The sequence below is a fragment of the Brachycentrus maculatus genome, unplaced genomic scaffold (genome assembly GCF_059751285.1).
Source record: "Brachycentrus maculatus isolate JH-2025_06_01 unplaced genomic scaffold, ASM5975128v1 h1tg001102l, whole genome shotgun sequence".
Classification (NCBI taxonomy): domain Eukaryota; kingdom Metazoa; phylum Arthropoda; class Insecta; order Trichoptera; family Brachycentridae; genus Brachycentrus; species Brachycentrus maculatus.
Window position 1 is genome coordinate 57,501 of NW_028281806.1, and position 23,109 is coordinate 80,609.

At 33.3% G+C, this 23,109-nt stretch overlaps 4 protein-coding genes across 7 annotated transcripts in view; 3 read left to right on the forward strand and 1 right to left on the reverse strand.

Moving 5' to 3' along the window:
- Positions 1 to 3,472, forward strand: part of LOC148299525 (uncharacterized) — a 7,249-nt gene extending 3,777 nt beyond the window's left edge. For 2 of the 3 annotated variants that reach the window (XM_088275960.1, XM_088275961.1), the window contains exon 3: positions 1 to 3,472. This exon is cut by the window's left edge and continues 765 nt beyond it. In XM_088275960.1, the coding sequence (XP_088132086.1) occupies positions 1 to 923 (923 nt within the window). In that variant the 3' untranslated portion in view covers positions 924 to 3,472. The other variant, XR_015839062.1, reaches the window with a different exon arrangement.
- Positions 3,473 to 6,130: 2,658 nt separating this feature from the next.
- On the forward strand, positions 6,131 to 11,274 carry LOC148299526 (uncharacterized). Its single transcript, XM_088275966.1, has 3 exons — positions 6,131 to 6,220; positions 8,425 to 8,922; positions 10,012 to 11,274. Exons 2-3 carry the CDS (start codon positions 8,436 to 8,438, stop codon positions 10,887 to 10,889), a joined length of 1,365 nt encoding a protein of 454 aa, XP_088132092.1. The 5' UTR covers positions 6,131 to 6,220; positions 8,425 to 8,435; the 3' UTR covers positions 10,890 to 11,274.
- Positions 11,275 to 12,963: 1,689 nt separating this feature from the next.
- On the forward strand, positions 12,964 to 16,501 carry LOC148299527 (uncharacterized). Its single transcript, XM_088275972.1, has 3 exons — positions 12,964 to 13,136; positions 13,888 to 14,330; positions 15,059 to 16,501. The coding sequence occupies exons 2-3, from the start codon at positions 13,892 to 13,894 to the stop codon at positions 15,739 to 15,741; spliced, it is 1,122 nt and encodes a 373-aa protein (XP_088132098.1). The 5' UTR covers positions 12,964 to 13,136; positions 13,888 to 13,891; the 3' UTR covers positions 15,742 to 16,501.
- A 974-nt stretch (positions 16,502 to 17,475) lies between these two features.
- LOC148299528 (uncharacterized) lies at positions 17,476 to 20,287 on the reverse strand. Of its 2 annotated transcripts, none has more exons than XM_088275969.1 (2): positions 19,572 to 20,287; positions 17,476 to 18,418 (listed from the first exon to the last, which is right to left on the reverse strand). In XM_088275969.1, exons 1-2 carry the CDS (start codon positions 19,876 to 19,878, stop codon positions 17,520 to 17,522), a joined length of 1,206 nt encoding a protein of 401 aa, XP_088132095.1. In that variant the 5' UTR covers positions 19,879 to 20,287; the 3' UTR covers positions 17,476 to 17,519. The 2 variants fall into 2 exon arrangements, with proteins under 2 accessions (XP_088132095.1, XP_088132096.1); XM_088275970.1 differs by having other exon boundaries at positions 19,611 to 20,281.
- Between the last annotated feature and the right edge of the window lie 2,822 nt (positions 20,288 to 23,109).

Below are 23,109 nucleotides of genomic sequence, written 5' to 3' on the forward strand. Positions count from 1 at the left end.
TACGGAAGGGGGATTTAAAGAATCACATGTCCACTCACACTGGTGAAAAACCTTTCTCTTGTTTAGAGTGTGATTATAAATGTTCACGTAAAGCGGATTTAAAGAGGCACATGTCGATTCACTCTGGTGAGAAACCCTTCTCTTGTTCAGAGTGTGATTATAAATGTTCACTGAAAGTGAATTTAAAGAATCACATGTTCACTCACACCGGTGAAAAACCCTTCTCTTGTTCAGAGTGTGATTTTAAATGTTCACAGAAAGTGAATTTAAAGAATCACATGACCACTCACACTGGTGAGAAACCATTCTCTTGTTTAGAGTGTGATTATATATGTTCACGGAAAGGAAAGTTAAAGAGTCACATGTTAATTCATACTGGTGAAAAATCCTTCTATTGTTCAGACTGTTTTTATAAATGTACACGGAAAGGGGATTTAAAGAATCACATGTCCACTCACACCTGTGAGAAACCTTTCTCGTGTTCAGAGTGTGATTACAAATGTTCACGGAAAGGAAAATTAAACAGTCACATGTTAATTCATACTGATGAGAAACCTTTCTCTTGTTCAGAGTGTGATTACAAATGTTCAATAAAATGGACATTAATGAGACACATGAATAAACATTCTGATGAGAAACCCTTCTCTTGTTCTGAGTGTAATTATAAATGTTCACAGAAAGTGAATTTGAAGAATCACATGTCCATTCACACTGGTGAGAAACCCTTCTCTTGTTCAGAGTGTAATTATAAATGTATACGGAAGGGGGATTTAAAAAATCATATGTCCACTCACTCTGTTGAGAAACCCTTCTCTTGTTCAGAGTGTGATTATAAATGTTCACGGAAAGGGAATTTAAAGAGTCACGTATCTATTCACATATCGCTCACTCCTTTCAACAACGTCATGTATCAAAAAAAATGATTTTTCAGGAGATCGGTTTTTTGTTTAAAAATATAATAAAATGTATTCAAAATACATTTTAAGCCACCTTTTGAACTTTTTACAATGCAACAGATCTTTTTAGGTAGAACCTGAAGGTTTTTTCGAAGATATTTTTTTGAAGATATTTGACGTTGTTGAAAGTAGTGAGCTACATGTGAGAAATCCTTCTCTTGTTCAGAGTGTGATTATAAATGTTCACCTAAAGTGAATTTAAAGAATCACATGTCTACTCACACTGGTGACAAACCCTTCTCTTGTTCAGAGTGTGATTATAAATTTTCACGGAAATGGTTTGTAAAGAGTCACATGTTGATTCACACTGGTGTTTTAACACCTTCTCGATTACAAATGTTTAGTAAAATAGACAGTAGTGAGACACATGAATATACATTCTGGTGATAACGCTTCTCTTATTAAGAGTGTGATTACACAACAGGCCGGGCCACCGTTGTATGGAGAGTATTTGGCATACCTGATCGTGCCATGTTTTTTTTCGGTCTTCCCTGCTTCTTTTCCCACTAACATTCGCCTCATAAATTTGTTTTACCGTTCTTTCCTCACTCATTCGTTCTACATGTCCAAACCATCTCAACACACCTTTCTTAATTTTATCGATAATGCTTATCTCAGCTTTGCATTCCTTCCTTATTTCACTATTCGCACATCTATCATACATCGTTTTGTCGCACATTCTTCTGAGAGATCGCATTTCGACTGCATTCAGTCTACTTTCATCCTTCGTTTGCCAACTCCATGTTTCACTTCCATACATTAGAGTTGGGACCAGAACTTCGTTGTGCACTGTCAGTTTAGCTTCCGCTGATAGGTTTTTATTTGCTATCACTGATTTCAGTGCACCACTTACTTTGTTCCCAGCATTCACTCTCCTTTCTATGTCTTTATCAATCTTTCCATCCCTAGAAAACATACTACCCAAATACACGAAATCATCTACCTGTTCCATAAATAATAAATAATAAAATTCCACAAATCGAAAATCATCCTATTTCTCCGGATCGACTTTGAAATATTGATTTTTGTAGTTCAATTTTTGCAGTTATCAAAAAAATAATTACATTACAGCATTACAATACGATATGATTTCGAAGTGTTTATCTGTTTTAACAGTCTCAACAGGGAAAGAGGTAAATAATACTCTTTCACTTTCAAAATACTCTCAATTCTAGAGTACATTATCCACTTCTTGAACCGCTGAATGTCCGGGAGTTGAGTATTTGACAATAATACCCTCCACTTATTTATTGTTGATTAAGACATTTGTTATGGCAGAAGACATGAGTGAATGAGAAGACATAAGGTAATGAATTTATATGATCCCTGACCAAACGCCTTTTTTCTTAGCAATTTTGTGTTTTCTTTTTCCATGTTTACCCCATTTGTCTTGTGAAGGTATACCTGTTGTAGCGTCTTCTAATATGGACACCATAAATAACCTTCTGAGATATACCTATCTAGAGTTCCCAAATAAAATGTTTTGCATGTACGAAACATGATTGATTCATTTTTTAAATAGTATTTAGACGTAAACTTTTTTCTTTCGGAAACAAAATGATATTTTAGAAATAAATTTTTTTTTTTCATTTTGTGACAGTTCATAATGCTTTTTATGAATGATGTTCTTACATCTTTGGAATCCAGTGTCCCGCACTTAAATTTGCACTTTTCCAAGAAATTTTTCTTATTGTGTACTTTTTTAGCAGCAACCAGTTTGCCTCTTGTAAATAATGATAAATTCAACAGATTATCGCGAAAATTACTGATTTTTACTTAAAATATGAAAAATTTATGTTTACACTACCATTCTGTATATTTTTTTCGGGAATATATTAATTCATAAAAATTCACCAGTTACGTCACACAAAACTGGAGTTTGGCGGTTCACAAAACTCAGCTATTCCGCCATCTTGAATATATAGTATGAAATTAGTCGAGATAGAACTTTGTTTCCCTTTGAATTTCTGACGATTGATTTGGTTTTTTGTAATTTTTGTACAGATATAACCGAAATTTAAATCTGAATAGAGTTATAGTTAAATGTGAAAATACCTAAATGTGCTACATAGAACCTTGTTTCCCCAACACGACGATATACTACCACGGGTATGACTTAATGCACATATCTTTTGTTTAAGTGACATATTCAGCGAATAATTCCAAATTTATTTCATAGTACATGGAATTGGTTTGATTATCTGTAAAATTCTATTTCTTTTAATGACAGTAGCACGTATAAGTAATGCATTTGTAGGCTATCTAGCTACACCGTCAAATTTGCAGCGCTGACAGGACGAGTAACGACGAATGAGAACGGAGATTGCCGAGCGGAACCAACGCTGGAAAGGCCAGAGCTAAAACGCGTTCCACCTACAGCGTTGATATCATCGGACGTTTTTTAAGATTTTCATTTTGCTTCTTTAATTCATAAAGATATAGTATTAAGTATTTAGTAATTATTCTGATTTCAGTGTACGGACTTTTATAAATAAAAAACTAACTGTAAGTAAAAACATTCTTTAAATTTTATTCTGGCATTCCCTCATATATATATCGTATAAACGAAACACGGAAACATATCGTCATCACAAAAAATAGAAACCCTAAAACCCTAGCCATGTGTCGACCCCGACGTAGCAAACCGCTGCATATGGTTGCTATGCATTTGAAAGTTCGTTTAAAATATTGGCTGCATCCCTCTTTCCCGATACCCGCAACTTTACCTCAAATACTAAAGCAGTTTCTTGTAAAGATTGATATTTATCAATATTTTTAAAATTCTTTTTTTTTTAATTGCAGCACTGCAATTGTCAAAATCTTAAGAAGATCGACCTTTTTGTTAAGTATTTTCTTTATTTCATTCAATCATTGGTAAAATAAAAGGATGAAATACAGTAGGAACCAATAACTCTTTATCCAGCTAGTTTGCATTTTCTGTTTAAAATATTGCTTCACTGTAATGCTTTTTCTTTCTTCAGTATTTTATGAAAGGGCCTAGACGCGATATTATTTATATATGTTTTATAAAGATTTAATGATAGTTGTGTAAATTAAATTTATCAGATATATAGTTCCAGAGGTGTTAATTACGGTTATTTTTATTGCTATTCCGCCATACGCCATAAAATTCTCTTCTCGAAATCGATACACGATCCACTGAAAAATAAAAATATCTCCTAAACGGGGGAATTCGGGGAAATATAAATAACTGCATTAAAATAATAAGAAATGAAACTTAATATACACATTTATATCACAGCGGGGTAAGAGGGAGATTTTTTCGAAGGTCTAATTGAATGAACAATTAAAATATTTTCGCCCATTTTTTACATGTTTTATAAATTGAATGAATTTACATACTAATACGAGATTATTAAGTATTTTTTTAGAATAAATATAAATAAAATACTTTGCTTAGTAACGTATATTTAAAAAAAATCTACAGTCAGACAAATATCTAATCAAACCGGGCGTTGATCCGCGACTGACTAGGAGTTGAAATCTGGTGTCACGCTGTTCATCAACTTTGCGACGTGATACATAACACATATTTGACGCTTAAAATAAAACAGGTAAGCAGAAGATTGCACCGGTTAATAATTAAGGAGTTTTGATATTCAAATATGTAAAATTAAAACATGAAAAAAATGATTAAAGTAAAGCTAGATCGATTGCACACTGTGCGCTGAGGCCAACGGGGGACCAGTGGAAAGTGGTGGGGGTCGCGCGCGCGAGTGACAGGGCGACCGGCTCGTACGCACATAGGTATTTTTCATCAAATAAATCATTCCACTCGCGGACACCGAGTGTTGAACCCTTCTCTTGTTCAGAGTGTGATTACAAATGAAAGAAATGATATTAATGACACCCATGAATATACTTACTGGTGGGAAACCCTTCTCCTGTTCAGAGTGTGAATGGATGCAAAAAGTAGCGGAAAGTAAACCATTCACGTGAAGAATTTTAGCTTGGATAAAAATTCTGTTTTGTGATATTAATAGAAACGGGCGTCGCCGCGTTTCTATCCCCAGGATGGTAGAATGTATGAAAGAGTATGTGTTCGTCAACGCAAGACTCAAGTTTGTCATATTCAAAGTCGGATTAACAAAGCTACGTGTGTTGATAGGATATGCTCCTGTTAACTCCAACAGCGAGTCTGAGAAGTAGAGTTTTGGATGAATGTATTGAGTGTGATGAATGGAAAAATGAATACTGAAAAGATTCTGGCTGGTGATTTCAATGGGTGGGTTGGTAGTATGATATATAGTACGAGGTGTGTGGTACAGTGGTACAAGGACGAAAAAAAAGGGTTTCGTGGTGGGATGAAAAAAAGAATAGTGTAGTGATATAATAAATACAAACTTTTAGACGTATTGTAAGTATGTTTTAATTATGTATATATATATATATATATATATATATATATATATAAATTAAGAAGTAAAATCATACACCTATGTAACTTCACTGCTAACTTAGAATCAATGAAATGTAAAAACTCATGCCTCTAGCGAGATAGCGAGTGTTTTTGCCTAGAATTTTCACTGATGAATTAGGTACATGAAATTATAGTAACTTAACATAAAGAGTAGATCCACGAATAGGCATTAGTTATAAAACTTTAAAAGTTGAAGCCTGAGGCCATGATAAGCGGTGTTGTATTAGTAGTGGCTATATTTCAGAGTTACTTGGACATAAAGTTATTTAAAAAAAAAAACTAGTTCATTTAACTCAGTAGCTTTCTTGTGCGGAGGGGGCATCGGGTCCAGGTGTGTTGTTAGTAATGTAGTAGTGTAGTGGGAGTCTGTGTTTGTACCTAAAAGGCATTAAGGAGACTTCCATTCCATACGAACCGAGGTCGCGGACGAGGGGGCTCCTTTGTAATTTGTTTGTGTTTGCTTTCTGCGCGTTTTTTGTGAATTTCGCAAAGCATTGATTTATTGTGTCGATTTTCCGGCGACCGCAAATTTTCTTGAGGTTTTCGTGATGAAGTGTATTATTTTCAATTTTAAAAGTGCGATTTTGTAGAGTCTGCAGCTTGTTGTATTTGGTTTCGTGTATCGAGGCGAACGCGGGTGCAGCGTAGGTGATTAGGTACCTACCGTTTGATAGTGGACGTCTAGTAATTCTTTATTATTTTTGTCTATGACAATTGCTTATTGTTTATGGCTATTTTCTCTGTGTGAATGGAGACGCGCAGCGTCATGACGTGCAGGTTGTAATCCCCGCTCAGTGTAATAAATAGGGACCTATCATAAAACGTGAGTGCTATTTTGTATCATATACGTAATATTAACTTTTTGATCTAAAGTGCTGCATCTTTGTGTAAAGTACTGCGTTGTGTTATTGTTGTCTTTCAGTGTCGTGGTTAGGACTTCGTGCCAGGTTGTGAAATAGGGTTGTTCTTTATTTTTATTATGTCCATCGTTTGTTAGGATTGTGTAGGTGTGTATCAAGAAAAAAATTATGTGTATGTGTGTATATACGTATATATATATATATTTATATATATATATATATATATATATATATATATATATATATATATATATATACATATATATATATATACATATATATATATATATATATATATATATATATATATATAAATATATATATATATATATATATATATATATATATATATATATATATATATATATATATATATATATATATATGTATATGTATATGTATATGTATATGTATATGTATATGTATATGTATATGTATATGTATATGTATATGTATATGTATATGTATATGTATATGTATATGTATATGTATATGTATATGTATATGTATATGTATATGTATATGTATATGTATATGTATATGTATATGTATATGTATATGTATATGTGTATATATATATATATATATATATATATATATATATATATATATATATATATATATATATATATATATATATATATATATATATATATATATATATATATATATATATATATATATATATATATATATATATATATATATATATATATATATATACATATATATATATATACATATATATATATATATATATATATATATATATATATATATATATATATATATATATATATATATATATATATATATATATATATATATATATATATATATATATATATATATATATATATATATATATATATATATATACATATATATATATGTATATATATTAATATTATTTTTTTATAAATATTTATATACACTGAAAATTATGCTTTAAAATACGAAAATTCATTTATAGAATATGCACTAGTTTCAAAAAATGTGTTAAGCCGTTGTTTGACCATCGGTAGTACGTTAAATGATACACGATGTGATCACTTAAACAAGCTAATAACATACCTTAAACCCTCAGTACTAACAGTACAGTAATAACATACCTTAAAAAGTACAGTATAGACGTAGATATATATTTTTGATGTTTGGATGCATGCTGTGTCGTATTCAAATATTTAATTTAATTCGAATATGGAAAAAAAAATACTTCGTAAATACTACTTTTTATTAACATCAGTATTGATATCGTTCACTCCTTTCAACAACGTCGTATATCAAAGTACTTGATTTTTCAGGAGATCGTTTTTTTAAGTTAAAAAATATAATAAAATGTATTAAAAATAAATATCAAGCCACTTATTGAATTTTATTGTGCAACACATGTTTTTAGGTAAAACCTGAATGTTTTTTCTCCATTTGAAAAATATTTAGCATATTTAAAAAAATAATTAAACAAAACATTTTCTTAAAAATGCAAAATCAACACATTCTGCCCTGTAGCGGGTAAACATTAAGTTGAAAATATGCCGCTTTTCCTGAAATATAGTACATTTTCTGGGCATTCCGAAATATGCACAATTAAAAATTGATTATTTTTTATATATGGCGTTATTGAAAGGAGTGAGCGATATGTGTTTCGATGCATTCAACATCACTATGAAATACAACATGCATATTAGAGAAGTGTCACAGAGTTTAAAAAATAGTGATATTTACCAAGTACTTTTTTATTTAAATACATGTACATACCAAGTGGCAAATGTCAAATCAAATATCTGCCAAAAATCAGGTGAAATTTTCAATGACACAATAATAATAATACATTTTGATAATTAATATAAAGCGCCATTTTCGTAAAATACTACCTCAAGGCAAGGGCGCTTCGCTGTGAATGAATTGGTGCAAAGAAGATGGGGGAAATGATTTAGCAACAAATGTGTTATTAGTTTTTTCTGAAGATCATCTCACTCTCACTATTTCTAACCACTGGTGGAAGAGCATTCCACTCCATCGGACCCTGGTAAGATCACTTTGCCCATTGCAGTTGTTGGCGATCGAAGAGTGAGACGTCTAACAACCTATTTGTCTGGAATACACAGATCTTTTAGATTTTGCAATGATATACGTTTTAAAAATAAATGTTTATTAAATATTCTAGATTATTAAAGAATGGATCTCACTACAGCTCATGTGAAAGCAAAATCGGAGACTGGCGATTTAGAACCAGAAGCTCTCCATACTGAAAACGTACCATCACGTCCCGACACATCGACGCCTGCTACAAGCAGTTACGATTTACCACGTTCCAATTCTATCTATTCTACGGTTATATGTCCTACTGCCGACACAAATATTAAACGAAAAATAAGCAATCATGGCGGTTATCTACACGCACCACGCGAACCGGAGTCTGATGGCGTTACTAGTGGTGGAGATGTTTCACATTCCACTGTGAAGGAGGAGTTTATCTACCCAGAAGTTCCTATCATCAATGCAGAACCAGCACATTCTGAACATGGCGAAACTGATGAATACGTTAGCGAGGACCCATCCATACCTGGAACTAGCACAAAACACTACATTGAGGTCGACCTTTCTTATCCTGAGATCGACCAAGAATGCTTAGAACTCTCTCGCGACAGGAATAATGACTGTGGTAAGTTATTCTTCTATATCTTGTTTCTTTCTTCTTCTCGATCTTATTCCTCATTACCGAAGGTTGTGACCCTTGTGGACAGACACTGTCCAGAGTGATCCAGATGATCAAAACAATCTACGATCCAACGAAACTCCTCCTCCGAAAGTACTTGAACCGTGTCATTATGTTTTAAGACAGTCTTCTTTACTCCTCATTTCTGAGGGACAACCCTCAGAAATGAAGAGTAAAGAAGGGTCCCACTTGTGACCCTTGTGGGAGCTATGACTCTTCTCCAGCTATCCCTTGCCTGCGCTGCACGTAGCGCTCCAACCACCGAGGTGCCTGATGCTGCCTTAACTCCATCGGTCTATCGTGTGGAGATCTTCCTCTCCCTCTCTTCCCCTCTAGGCTACCGATCACAACCAAACGTTCCAGGCTATCCTCACTGTCACGCGCAAAGTGTCCAAAGAACTAAAGAATCTGTCGTGTTTAGATATTGGCTAGAGTCAAGCCTTCCAAGTTGTTTCTTTATTGGAGGGTTAAACTTAATACATACCCTAGTTTAAATATTTCTAAAATCCACCTTAATTGGGTCTCTTTTGATCGAAAGAACATAATAAATTAAGAAAACATTATTATTCAGTTAAGTTGCACAATCTGATCCATTATCCGTAAAGTCATCAAATAACAAAACTTGGTATAAAACAAGTATTCATAAACGGATAATGGAGGTAGGTAAATCTGAAATAGATCGTATTATTCGGCTATGGCCGATGATATGTCCTCAACGCTATATGGAAAAGCAAATGGCGGTGGAATAGCAGTTAGGAAAAGAAGAATTATGGCTAAGTCACTCGGGGTTGCACACTCGTACCAATAAACAAGCTTATGCAAGTTAAACATGGTACTAGTCTAGTGAGTAAAAGAAAGGCATATAAAATACTCATAAAAATATTTTTCTGTTCTTTTTTTAATAACAAATTCAAAGAATAAAATAAAATTTAACGCAAAGAAACAAAATGAAAATTTACAATTTTAATTTATACGCGGGATGTCCTCATATTTCAATTAATTTTTAATTAGAGTGTTTTTTTGTTGTTGTTTTAGATATGGAGCAAAGCAGAAAAGAATACAAGATATCAGAAAAGAATAATGGATTAATTTTGTCCATGATAAAAACATTTTCGTGCCCTGAGTGTACATTTACGGCCACACAAAAGAGTGATTTAAAGAGACACATTTTTATTCACACCGGCGAGAAAGTCTTCACGTGCGAAGAATGTGGCATGGTATTTTCCCAGAAACACAATTTACATAGACACATGTTTACTCATTCTTCTGAGAAACCCTACCCTTGCACGGAATGCGACAAAGGATTCTCCCAGAAACACCATTTAAAAAGACATATGTTCACTCATTCTACCGAGAAACCCTTCAAATGTTCAGAATGCGACAAGACATTTTCACAGAAAGTCCATTTAAAAACCCACATGATAACTCATAGCGACAAGAAACCCTTTTCGTGCTCTCAGTGTGACTTTACGTGCGCTCAAAAAAAATATTTGATGAAGCACGTGTTTACTCACGTTTGCGCGAAACCCTTCATATGTTCGTACTGTGAACTTGCTTTTTCCGATAAATGGGCCCTCAAAAGACATGTGTCAACTCACGTTGATGAGAAGCCCTACTCGTGCTTACAATGTAAATATAAATGCTCAGAAAAGGTTCATTTAAGACAACACTGGCTAACTCATACTGGTGAGAAACCTTTCTCGTGTTCAAAGTGCGAATACGTGTGTTCGCTGAAAGGAAATTTAAAAAGGCACATGACAATCCACGCTAGTGAGAAATTCAAATCGAAACCCATTGAAAAAAATCAGAGACTGATAATAAATAGTAGAAAAGTATGCGAGCAGTCTACTTCTGGCTCCATCGATGACTCCGATCCGCTCTGCGTCGAAGCCCAGACCATTAACCAAAACTAACTTACCATCATGCAGCTTCCCGCAAGGGTAGGCAGAAAGAATAGAATGCCTCAACTTTTCAAATAATGTTCGCCTCCACGTTAAGGTGAATATTTTTTTAAAAGCAAAAACCAGTACACATTTTTAACCCAACGTACAGGTTTTTTAGGAGGGGGAGGGGTTATTTGGCAGTTGATCTCGTCATGTCGAAATCTGTATTTACCACGTTACCAAGATTTCAGCAAACAAATCTAAATTATTATAATTTTTTACTTCATTTATAATTCATAATCTCATGAATATGAATCTCCGTATTTTTCCTATTTAAAATCGCTAATTTCTTTATTGTGTGGTGACTACCCAACACGGGGACGCGCGTTTTATTTTAAGGGAAAGATTCACTCATCGATCGATAAACATGATATATATATAGATATATATATATATATATATATATATATATATATATATATATATATATATATATATATATATATATATATATATATATATATATATATATATATATATATATATATATATATATATATATATATATATATATATATATATATATATATATATAACATTTACATGTGTATAAGGTTTTTTTTACAGTTATCGTCTTAGAAATTTGAGAAATGAAAAAGTAAAACATAGTTGTAAAAAAGTGTGTTACTGACATGCAGAAAAAATAATGTTATTAGTCCAATAATTATTCAGTGGCTCACTCAGTCAGAACAATACTTAGATAGGGGTCTAATCTGTACTGGTTTTATTTCGCAACTGACAAAATACCAATGCCAAAAAAAACCAGCACCGTACTGGTAAAACCAGTACGAATGGTTACCTTACTCCACGTTCATACATATTCGACGATTATTCCCAAGTATTTGAAATACTTGATCATGTAAAGTTTTCCTCGTCTTCCTCTGCTTCTGCTTTCAACTACTTATTATTACTTGTACCCTTATCCGCACCCAATGGTGCATAGGGCACTGCATCTTATTGACGCACTGTTAACTTGATCATTACTTACAATTAAGGCAAGGTGATCACTCTTGCGCTTCAGGAACCAGTCAATTAAATAAATATTACAGTGTAAAATCACTAATATTTATTTTCACCCCCCTGGGAATCGAACCCGGGACCTCCAGCACAGTAGCTAAACACGCTGACCATTACACCACGGAGTTGGACAAACTTTCAACTACAGTCGCCTCATATTTTTTACTGTTCAGTTTTAATAGAAGCGAGGGAAGATCATAGAAAACTTGGCATGATCAAGTATGTTAAGTAACTGGGCGCGGTAAGATCAGAAAGTCTGAATGAAAGGCGGGTATGTATGAGGAGATGCATTTATGTGGAAGAGGCGAATAATGTTTGCAAAGAGAGAGTGGTGTGGCGCTCTATTCTGTCTGCCTACTCCTGTAGGAAAGCGGTGTGATGGTTAGTTAGTTATTTAGTTTTAAAACATTATTTGTAGACATAAAAGCTCGTGCACTTGTTCCTGGCATTCATTGTGTAGTTAAATAATGCATCTTTTTAAAAGTTGACATTTCTTCGGGGTTTATTCAATTCAATTTATTCAACCACAAAAAATTAATATATACATAACAAAAAATATTCAAGGCGTATATATTAAAAGTAAGCAAGAAGACTTAAAGGCGTAGAAGAATCCCGCTTCGGAAAACTCCTTCGGACACATGGAACAGGTCAATATCCAATGTGATATTGTTCAACATAGCGGTAGCTCTTCCTACAGGCATAACCATCGGCAGGTTGGTCCTGTGTATAGGAATGTATATCCATGTTTTCATTAATAAATAGTTTTCATAATTTACTTTATTTTATTTTCCAAAAACTAGTTGAAATAATCGGCGGGTTGTATGAGGAGATGCATGTGAGTGGAAGAGGCGAAGAATGTTTGTAAAGACAGATCGGTGTGGCGTTCTATTCTCTCTGCCTACCCTTGCGAGAGCGGCTTGATGGTTATATATGTAGTTAGTTAGGTTGTTACCTAAATGAGAGATCATAATAAAACCGGACGCAAACGGATCGTATTGTCTATGGTCATTCTGGGTTCATTGTGAAATGGCGGCGTGTCCTGGTCCGTGGCTTGACAGTTGTATTGTATATTTTCCGTAGAATAAACAGGATATCGTGCATTAAATGTGAATGTTGGTATATTATTAAACGCATTACTCTAACTTATGCTGCCCGGATTGCGACCCCCTTGAAGTTTGTAATTACATCAATTGTTTCATGGTAAGACTTCTGTCAAAATTTTAAATAGAGTTATCATCGACTATGTTGAGATGTCAAAAATAATATAAAAAATAACTCCTAATTGGAGATAATCCAGATTTGTGAACAAGTATTTGGACACACTTAAAGTGCTGTAAATAAATTAAGTGGTCAAATTATAAGCTAAAAATAAAAAAGGATATTTTCTAGCGTTTCTCGAGTATAATCCAGGATTCGGACCTTACTTTGATATAACTTCCAAGAATTTGAGAAGTGTGATTGTCAATCATGGGTAGAATTGGTGAATGTTACACGTGTGTAAAGTGATCACTTAAACCCGCCTATGACGGTTGTAAGCCCCGTAAATGCCCAGACTTCCATATTCTTCATCCATGTTGAGATGTCAAAAAATAAAATAAAATAATTTGTGAGCTCACTTACATTATGGGTAACATCAGTAATCCGTACACACAAATATTAAAGGCAGTCAAAATAGATGTAGAAAATTTAAAGCATTAACTTTGTGGATCATTGTTAATATATTTTGGAGAAATAAAATAACCTTTTTTTTTATCCACTCGCATCCACACACAATGTGAGTGGATCAAAATACAAAGTCATTTTATTTCTCCAAAATATAGATATTTTGTATTTACCGCGGTTATGATTTTGTTCGTTGGAATGCAATTTAATAAAGCATTTAAATTCACCTTCAAGCATTTTAATGTACGCAATGTTAAAACTTTTTACGGTTGTCTTCAAATTATTCTAGAATTATGGAAGAACAAATGGAGACTCCTGTACTTCGAGTCAAGGTTGAAGCGAGGTTTGACGATGTGGATGCGGATATCCTGGAGACAATTGCGGACGTAATGGAACCACCATCTGCTCGCACCGCCGGGCCATCAACTGCAGACATCATGGGGGCACCATACTCCACCATACTCAAGAAGGCACTGCAGTCTGATGGGGTTATAAGCAATGTCCCACGCTGTGTTGGAGATGTATCATGTTTTGCTGTAGATAAGGAAACCTACCCGGAAATTCCTATCATCAAAGAGGAACCAGGAACCTATTCTGAATGTGGAAGTTCAAGCGAGGAGCCAGCTATACCGGGGACCAGTATAAACACACAAAACGCTAAGATTGACATTAACTATTCCGGGATTCTAGAAAAATACTTGGAATCTTCCTGCAATACGAAAGATGCCCCTAGTGAGTATTCTACTATAAATTGGAGATTTCTCAAATCCACCAAATTCTTCTTCTTCTTCTTCATGAGCCTTCTGTCCTTCACTGCTGGATATAGGCCTCTTCCCTTTCTTTCCATTCTCTGTCGGTTGCTGCTTGCAGCCAGTTTCTACCCCCCACAGCGACTATGTCGTCAGACCATCTCTTTTGGGGTCTTCCGACACCTCTTTTGTTCTCCCAATGTCTCCAGTGTAAAATTTTTGGGGTCAATCTTGTATTATCCTGTCTTGCAATATGTCCTGCCCTTTACCATTTGAGTTTTGCCACGTGATCCATGATCTCCTCTATTTTGGTTCTTTTCCTGGTATCTTCATTTTTTTAATTTTTTTTATCGAACAGACTTATCTTTCCATGGATCGCTGTGAACACTTGAGCTTCTCTGTGTTTCTCTTTGTCAGAGCCACAGTCTCTAATGCATGTGTATTCACAGGCAGTATGCAGGATTCGTACACTTTTCTTTTTAGACAGGTCGGAATCTCCTTATTTTGTAAAATTTGTTTAAGTTTGCCAAAAGCAGCCCAACTCAATCTTGTTCTTCTTGGCAACTTCGCTGTTTAGTTTTCCTTGTCCAGTTTTTTTTTCTAATCTACTAAATCTTCTAAATCTACCAAATTACCGTTACAATAATCCTTACAAGCAAATGAAAATTGTGGTTGAATTTGATTTAATTTGATTGTCTTGTTTCCTTTCAGATAAAATGATAACCACAAAAATACATGATACATCAGAAAAGGATAGCACAGTACCTTGTAGCTTCAATGGCAACAATTTTTCTTGCCCAAAGTGTAAATTTACTACTTTACGTAAAAGTGATTTAAAAAGACACATGGGAACACATACGAATGTGAAACCTTTTACGTGTGCAGAATGCAAAATGTCATTTTCACAGAATGTTCATTTGAAAAGACACATGTTGACTCATTCGACCGTGAAACCCTTCTCGTGTCCGCAGTGTAAATATACATTTTCGGATAAAGGAAATTTAAAGAGACATATGCTAACTCATACTGGTGAGAAACCATTCGCATGCACTCGCTGCGAATATATATGTTCACTCAAAAGGTCGTTAAAGAGACACATGTTCATTCATACTGGTGAGAAACCGTTCTCGTGCACGGAATGTAAATACAAATGTTCGTTGAACGAGACTTTAAAAAGACACATGTTGACCCATACTTGCGAGAAACCCTACGCATGTTCACAATGTGAATGTACATTTTCTGAAAGTGGTAACTTGAAAAGACACATGCTGACTCATACCGGTGAGAAACCGTTCGCATGCACACGGTGTGATTTTGTATGTTCGCTGAAAAGGTCATTAAAAAGACATATGTTGACCCACAACGGTGAGAAACGATCGAAACTCATTAGCTAAGCTACTTTAGAAACTGATGTAAAGAAAACAGACTAAAATCAGGTTAATTGATGTATCCAGACAATTTTCGCTGCAACATTTTCATTGTGCCAAAATACTTCACAAATCTGGGTTTTCTCCATTTTAGGGTTATTTTTTTACAACATTTTGGAGTGTGGCCAAATACTTGTTCACAAATCTAGATTATCTCCAATTAAGAGTTGTAAATCATGGGTAGAATCGGTGAATGTTACACATGTGTAAAGTGATCACTTAAACCAGCCTATGACGCATGTAAGCCCCGTGAATGCCCAGACTTACATATATTTTGATGAAGGCGAATATAGAAGTCTTAGCATTTACATGGCTAACGACCGTCATAGGCTTGATTAAGTGATCACTTTACACACAATGGAATTTCTTTAAAATAAAATGTTGCTTTTAACACGAAATTGTTTTGAGGTAAAGGAAATTCCGATGTTTTGAATGTTTAGAAGATTATAATATTTACAATTTTTTAAAATTGAATGTCTTTATTTTGTGTCAAGTATCAGAATATATTTCTAGTTTTTAAGTTATTTTTAATAATATTATATCATCGAAAGTTAGTAATCGCAAATACACAATTATAGTAACTCGAGCGAGCTGATTCCATCGTCAAATGGTTTGCGAAAAAAATCTTTACATTATTCCAAAAAATAGTGTTCGCGCTTTAGAATTTTAAGATTATTTGTACTGTGAAATATTTAGAACAAAATGTAATAAAAAAATGTTCAGATATGTTAATTTATTTGATTTGATCGTGACCACGAACATCAAATTGCCGGACATATCGCTCACTCCTTTCAAGAACGTCATAAATCAAAATACTTGATTTTTCAGGAGAACGTTTTTAAAGTTTAAAAATAAATTACAATGTATTAAAAATACATATCAAGCCACTTACTGGTCTTTTTACTGTGCAACAGATCTTTTTAGGTTAAACCTGAAGATTTTTCCACTATTTGAAAAATGTTAAGTATATTTAAAAAGATAATTAAACAATACTTTTTATTCAAAATGCAAAAACAACACTTTCTGCCCTCTAACGGGTAAATATTAAGATAAAAAATTGCCTCTTTTGATGGGATATAGTACATTTTCTGGGCATTCCGAAAACATGCACAACTGAAAATTGACGATTTTTGATTTATGACGTTCTTGAAAGGAGTGAGCGATATCTTAGATAATACTGGTACGAGTCTTATTGGTAAATCTCCTTTTTGTGTACATCTAAATTTACAATTGAAGCATGACAATGGTTTTCGAAATAGACAATAGTGCAAGCCATAGACAATAACGTAGCGTATCAAGGAAACAATATTTAGCAATTCAAGTTACAGGTGATTTGTTTGTTTCATTTATGGTCAGTCTCCACCCGTCTCTATCCTCCGCGGAAACGCATGAAAGCCCAAATGCTCACAGAGATCCATGCTTGCAGAAACCCAAGCGATAAAGTAAGAAATCAGGAATAGAACCAAAATAGAGGTTACCATGGATCGCGTGGCAAGACATGTTGCGAGACCCCACAAGATGGACCCCAAATTTTTGATATAGAGAACTTGGGAGAACAAAAGAGGTGTCGGAAGAGCCCAAAAAGATGGTCCGACGACATAGCTGCTGTAAGGAGTAGAAACTGGCTTCAAACAGCAACCGATCGAAGGAAATAAAAGGGTACGAAAGGGCGAGAGGAAAAAAAAATTACCGAATATTCATATTATTTTTATTGCGCATTCATACTGGTATCAAGTCAAAAAATCCTACCTACTATGGTTTATAAAATGTCTATTCAAAGCGCTTTTTTGGGCGCATACGTAATCACACTTCGAACATGAGAAAGGTTTCTCGCCGGTGTGGGTCAAGAAATGCGTATCCAAATGACTCTTCTTCGTAAATATGTCATTACAAACCGAACAAACGATTGGTTTCTTGCCAACGTGAGCTAGAACATGTACCTTGAAAGCCTTTTTCTCAGTGGTCTCATAGTCGCACTTCGAGCACGCGAAAGCCTTCTTGTTATTGTGATTAGACACGTGTCTCCTTAGCGAGCTTCTGTCATTGCAGACGAAGTCGCACTTCGAACAAGCGAACGGTTTCTCGCCAGTGTGCGTTAGCATGTGTCGCTCTAGACCTCTCCTCTGGACGCAGACATAATCGCACCTCGGACACGCGAAGGGCTTCTCGCCAGTATGGGATTTGACATGTTCGATCAAATTTGTTTTCCTCGCAAATTTTTTATTGCAAACCGAACACGAAAATGCTTTCTCTCCGGAATGCGTCAATACGTGCGTTTTCAAAGAGCTGTTCTCGGTGCAGACGTAGTCGCACATGGAGCACGCTAGAGGTTTCTCGCTCGTGTGAATAAACTCATGCCTCCTTAGAGAGCTTCGGTCAAGGGATAGATATTCGCACTTCGGACATTTGAAAGGTTTCTTGCCAGTGTGCGTAAGCATATGCAATTTCAGATCACGTTTGAATCGACCTCTGAAGTCACACTGCGAACAGGGGTGCGGTTTCTGAATTTCAAGATACTCCGTGTTACATTTACTAATAAACGTTACGGAAATGGTTGAATTAGACCGAGAATCAGAAAGTAGACTTCTAATATTGTCTGGATATTTTGTTTTCTTGTCCCTCACTACCTTGCTCTTGTTTACATCTAAAAATACCAAATTAAATTAATGCAATGTTATCACAATCGTTCATGCCGAATCCGAGTCATGGGAGAAGTAAGAGATGTCAAAAATGTAAAAATAACCCTTAAGTGGACGTAATCTAGATATGTGAACAATCGAAAAAAAAATTACTGTCCAAACTATAAGCTGCATACAAAATATATATACATGTATACATATATGTATATATATGTATATATATGTATATATATATATATATATGTATATTTATATATATATATATATATGTATATATATATATATTTATATATATATATATATATATATATATATATATATATATATATATATATATATATATATATATATATATATACATATATATATATATATATATATATATATATATATATATATATATATATATATATATATATATATATATATATATATATATATATATATATATATATATATATATATATATATATATATATATATATATATATATATATATATATATATATATATATATATATATATATATATATATATATATATATATATATATATATATATATATATATATATATATATATATATATATATATATATATATATATATATATATATATATATATATATATATATATATATATATATATATATATATATATATATATATATATATATATATATATATATATATATATATATATATATATATATATATATATATATATATATATATATATATATATATATATATATATATATATATATATATATATATATATATATATATATATATATATATATATATATATATATATATATATATATATATATATATATATATATATATATATATATATATATATATATATATATATATATATATATATATATATATATATATATATATATATATATATATATATATATATATATATATATATATATATATATATATATATATATATATATATATATATATATATATATATGAAATAATAAAAAAATCTAAATTGAAAAGTCAAAAATGAAGTACTAAGAGCCGTATTGAAGCATTGAAGAGAGGTGATTCAGTTCACATCAACGAATAGTAGAGAAACTAAAGTAAAGGATAAATATTTAGAAATATATGGCAAGAAGAATTGCTAGAGAATTCCATACATTTAGTGATGTCATTTCTACGCATTTTTGTACTGGTACCTGGCACAGCTGACCCTTCGCTATTATCTGCTCCGTAGTGGAAAATGTCACCGTATTTAGAAACAGTTCCCGGTTCCGCCTCGATAATAGGCACCTCTGTACAGATAGCTTTCTTTACGGCGGAATACGATGCATCACAGGCTTGGATATTACTAATAACGCCATCGGACTCTGGTTCGCTCTTGATTGCAGTGGAATAGGGTACCCCCACAGAGTCTACAGCTTCACGAATATCCCCTTCTTCATCGCTAGCCCTCGGTTCAGTCATATCACAAGCCGAAGCGAAATCCACTCCTACAATATCTTTTGAGACTTGGATACAAATTGAATATTTCTACTGCACATTTTACAGCGTTAATAATTGTATAGAAAGCATCCCATTGTATTTTTTATAACCGTTTCTTTTTATTAATATTACGAATTATTTAAGAAAAGAATCACATTTTATGTTGTCAAGAAAATATGCATATATAGATGCGATAAAATTTGAGAACGGTCTCCATTTTTTTGCCACGTCAATTTGAAAGTACTTATTTTAAAAACACTAGTTACGAATAATTATTTATGAACAATAATACTTGTAAAAAGAAACGAATGCTCGCTCTGCGTTGAAACACTATATAATTATGTAAGACCAGCGAGATCAACTGACAGCCGCCATTTTATGAAAATGCATAGACACAAGTGCTGGTCATAGACAATGAGGTATGAAAGTAGGTACTTCTGCCATCTCTTTTTACTGCACTACTTCTACTACCATCATGCCAGAGAATGGAACGCCACACTCTTCTATCCTGAAATACACTCTTCGCTCCCCACATATCCTTACATCTATAACTAGATAAACATGTACATGTATAAAAACATGCCCTCCAATTTCCCAAACTTTTGATTCCACCAGATTTCATGTTTTGATTGATTCAATCAGAACTTGAGATCAATCTTACCATGTCTTTTTTGGCCATCCTCGTTCTCTTCTCTCGCTTCATTTTGCAACATGTATTGTACTTTCTTAGTCATTTCCTCGTTCATTTGTTCCACATGTCCATACCACCGCAAAGAGCTCTTCCTAATCATTTCAATTATTCCTAGTTCAGCCTTATATTCCTTTCTGATATTTTCGTTTTTTATTCTATCCTACAACGATATACCAAACACTTGTCTGAGGGAACGCATTTCAACAGTTTTCATCCTTTCTTCACAACACACCTGTATAATATGAAAAAAACAATCTATAAAAATACAATTTATTTATTTTTAGACATCTCATCAAAGATGAAGAAAAATATGGAAGTCTGGGCATTTACGGGGCTGACGACCGTCATAGGCTGGTTTAAGTGATCACTTTACACACGTGTAACATTCACCAATTCTATCCATTATTGACAACCACACTACTCAAATTCTTGGAAGTTCTTTATATATGAACAAATTTGAAACATTGTTCTTGAATCACGAGAACTTCACTAGAGACATCTATTGGTGAGATGAAAAGAAGCTTTTTATTGAACAGAAACTCTTTTATTAGTATGTGAGGTCCGAATCCTGGATTATAATCACACACATGAGAAACGCCAGAAAATATCATTTTCATTTTTAATATTTTAGCTTACAATTTGACCAGTCAATTTATTTACAACATTTTGAGTGTGTCCAAATACTTGTTCACAAATCTGGATTATCTCCAATTATAGGAGTTATTTTTTGACATCTCATCAAAGTATTTGGACACAATTTATTTGTCATTAAAGCATTATGATCGTTTTATAAAAATAAAAGCTTGACAACTTTTTTTATACAAGCACGATGATCCGTACGTCGTATACCTAAAAAACTACGTCTCAGACAAGTCCAATCTTCCTCGGGACGGAGAAAGGTGATTTTTTAAATTCCCTAGTGTCCAATGATTCTGAAATCTAGCAGCTACGTCTTAGGCACCACTTATCACGGACCAACTTAGACTTCATGAGTGAAAATAGAAGTTTTATAGCCTATACCAGGCATGGGGAACCTGGGACCTTAAAGCCGCATGCGGACTTTTGGCTATTCTAGTGCGGCCTTTTGACTGATGCCAATTTTCGTAAATAGGCATTTTTTCCATATTTTTTTAAATTGCATTTTTAAAAATTTATATTGTGATATAATTAAAATATTTAGTTTATAGGGGGGGTGTCAAAGTTTTTTTCACTGCGGCCTGATGTTGAATCAGATGAGTGAATGTGGCCTTTTGAAATAGAAAGGTTCCCCATGCCTGGCCTATACCTACATTCTTGTGAGTGGATTTAATCTATATGTTTTAGATAGTTAGTATAATTTCATAAAATTCTTGAGGTAAAATAGAAGTTTTATAGCACCCTCCTCATCATTCATCATTCACATTGTATAATACCAAGAAGTTTTATAGCCTGTACATAATTGTGAATGAATTTACTCTTTAAGTTTGAAGCTACTATAATTTCGTGTAATTCTTGAGTGAAAATAGAAGTTTTATAGCTTATATATGTACTTTATTGTGAGTGGATTTACTCCTTATGTTTAAAGTTACTATAATTTCATGTAATTCATGAGTGAGAATATAAGTTTTACACACTATATACTTACTTGTGAGTAGATTTACTCCTTATGTTTAAAGTTACTATAATTTCATGTAATTCATGAGTGAGAATATAAGTTTTACACACTATATACTTACTCGTGAGTGGATTTACTCCTTATGTTTAAAGTTACTATAATTTCATGTAATTCATGAGTGAGAATATAAGTTTTACACACTATATACTTACTTGTGAGTAGATTTACTCCTTATGTTTAAAGTTACTATAATTTCATGTAATTCATGAGTGAGAATATAAGTTTTACACACTATATACTTACTCGTGAGTGGATTTACTCCTTATGTTTAAAGTTACTATAATTTCATGTAATTCATGAGTGAGAATATAAGTTTTACACACTATATACTTACTTGTGAGTGGATTTACTCCTTATGTTTAAAGTTACTATAATTTCATGTAATTCATGAGTGAGAATATAAGTTTTACACACTATATACTTACTCGTGAGTGGATTTACTCCTTATGTTTAAAGTTACTATAATTTCATGTAATTCATGGATGAAAATATAAGTTTTATAGCCTATACCTACTTGTGAGTGGATTTAATCTTTAGTGGATTGTTCAAAGTTACTATCTTCTTCTTCAAATCCTTATCCACACCCCAATGGTGCATAGGGCACTGCATCATATAAACGCAGTGTTATCTTGATTGTTAATACACGGAGGAAAGTTGATCAGCCCTCCGCTTCAGGTACCAGAGTGAAAAAATCACTTATATTTATTTGACCCCCCTTGCTATTTGACACCACCAGAGGTGGAGACTGACCGGAGCATTTCGTCGTAACATAACGCCGTAACATCGCTCGCGGCGAGCATCCGAAACTATGGATGGAGCGCTCGGCTCGCTGTACCGACTGCCTGAATGCTCGCATCGTAACGTAACG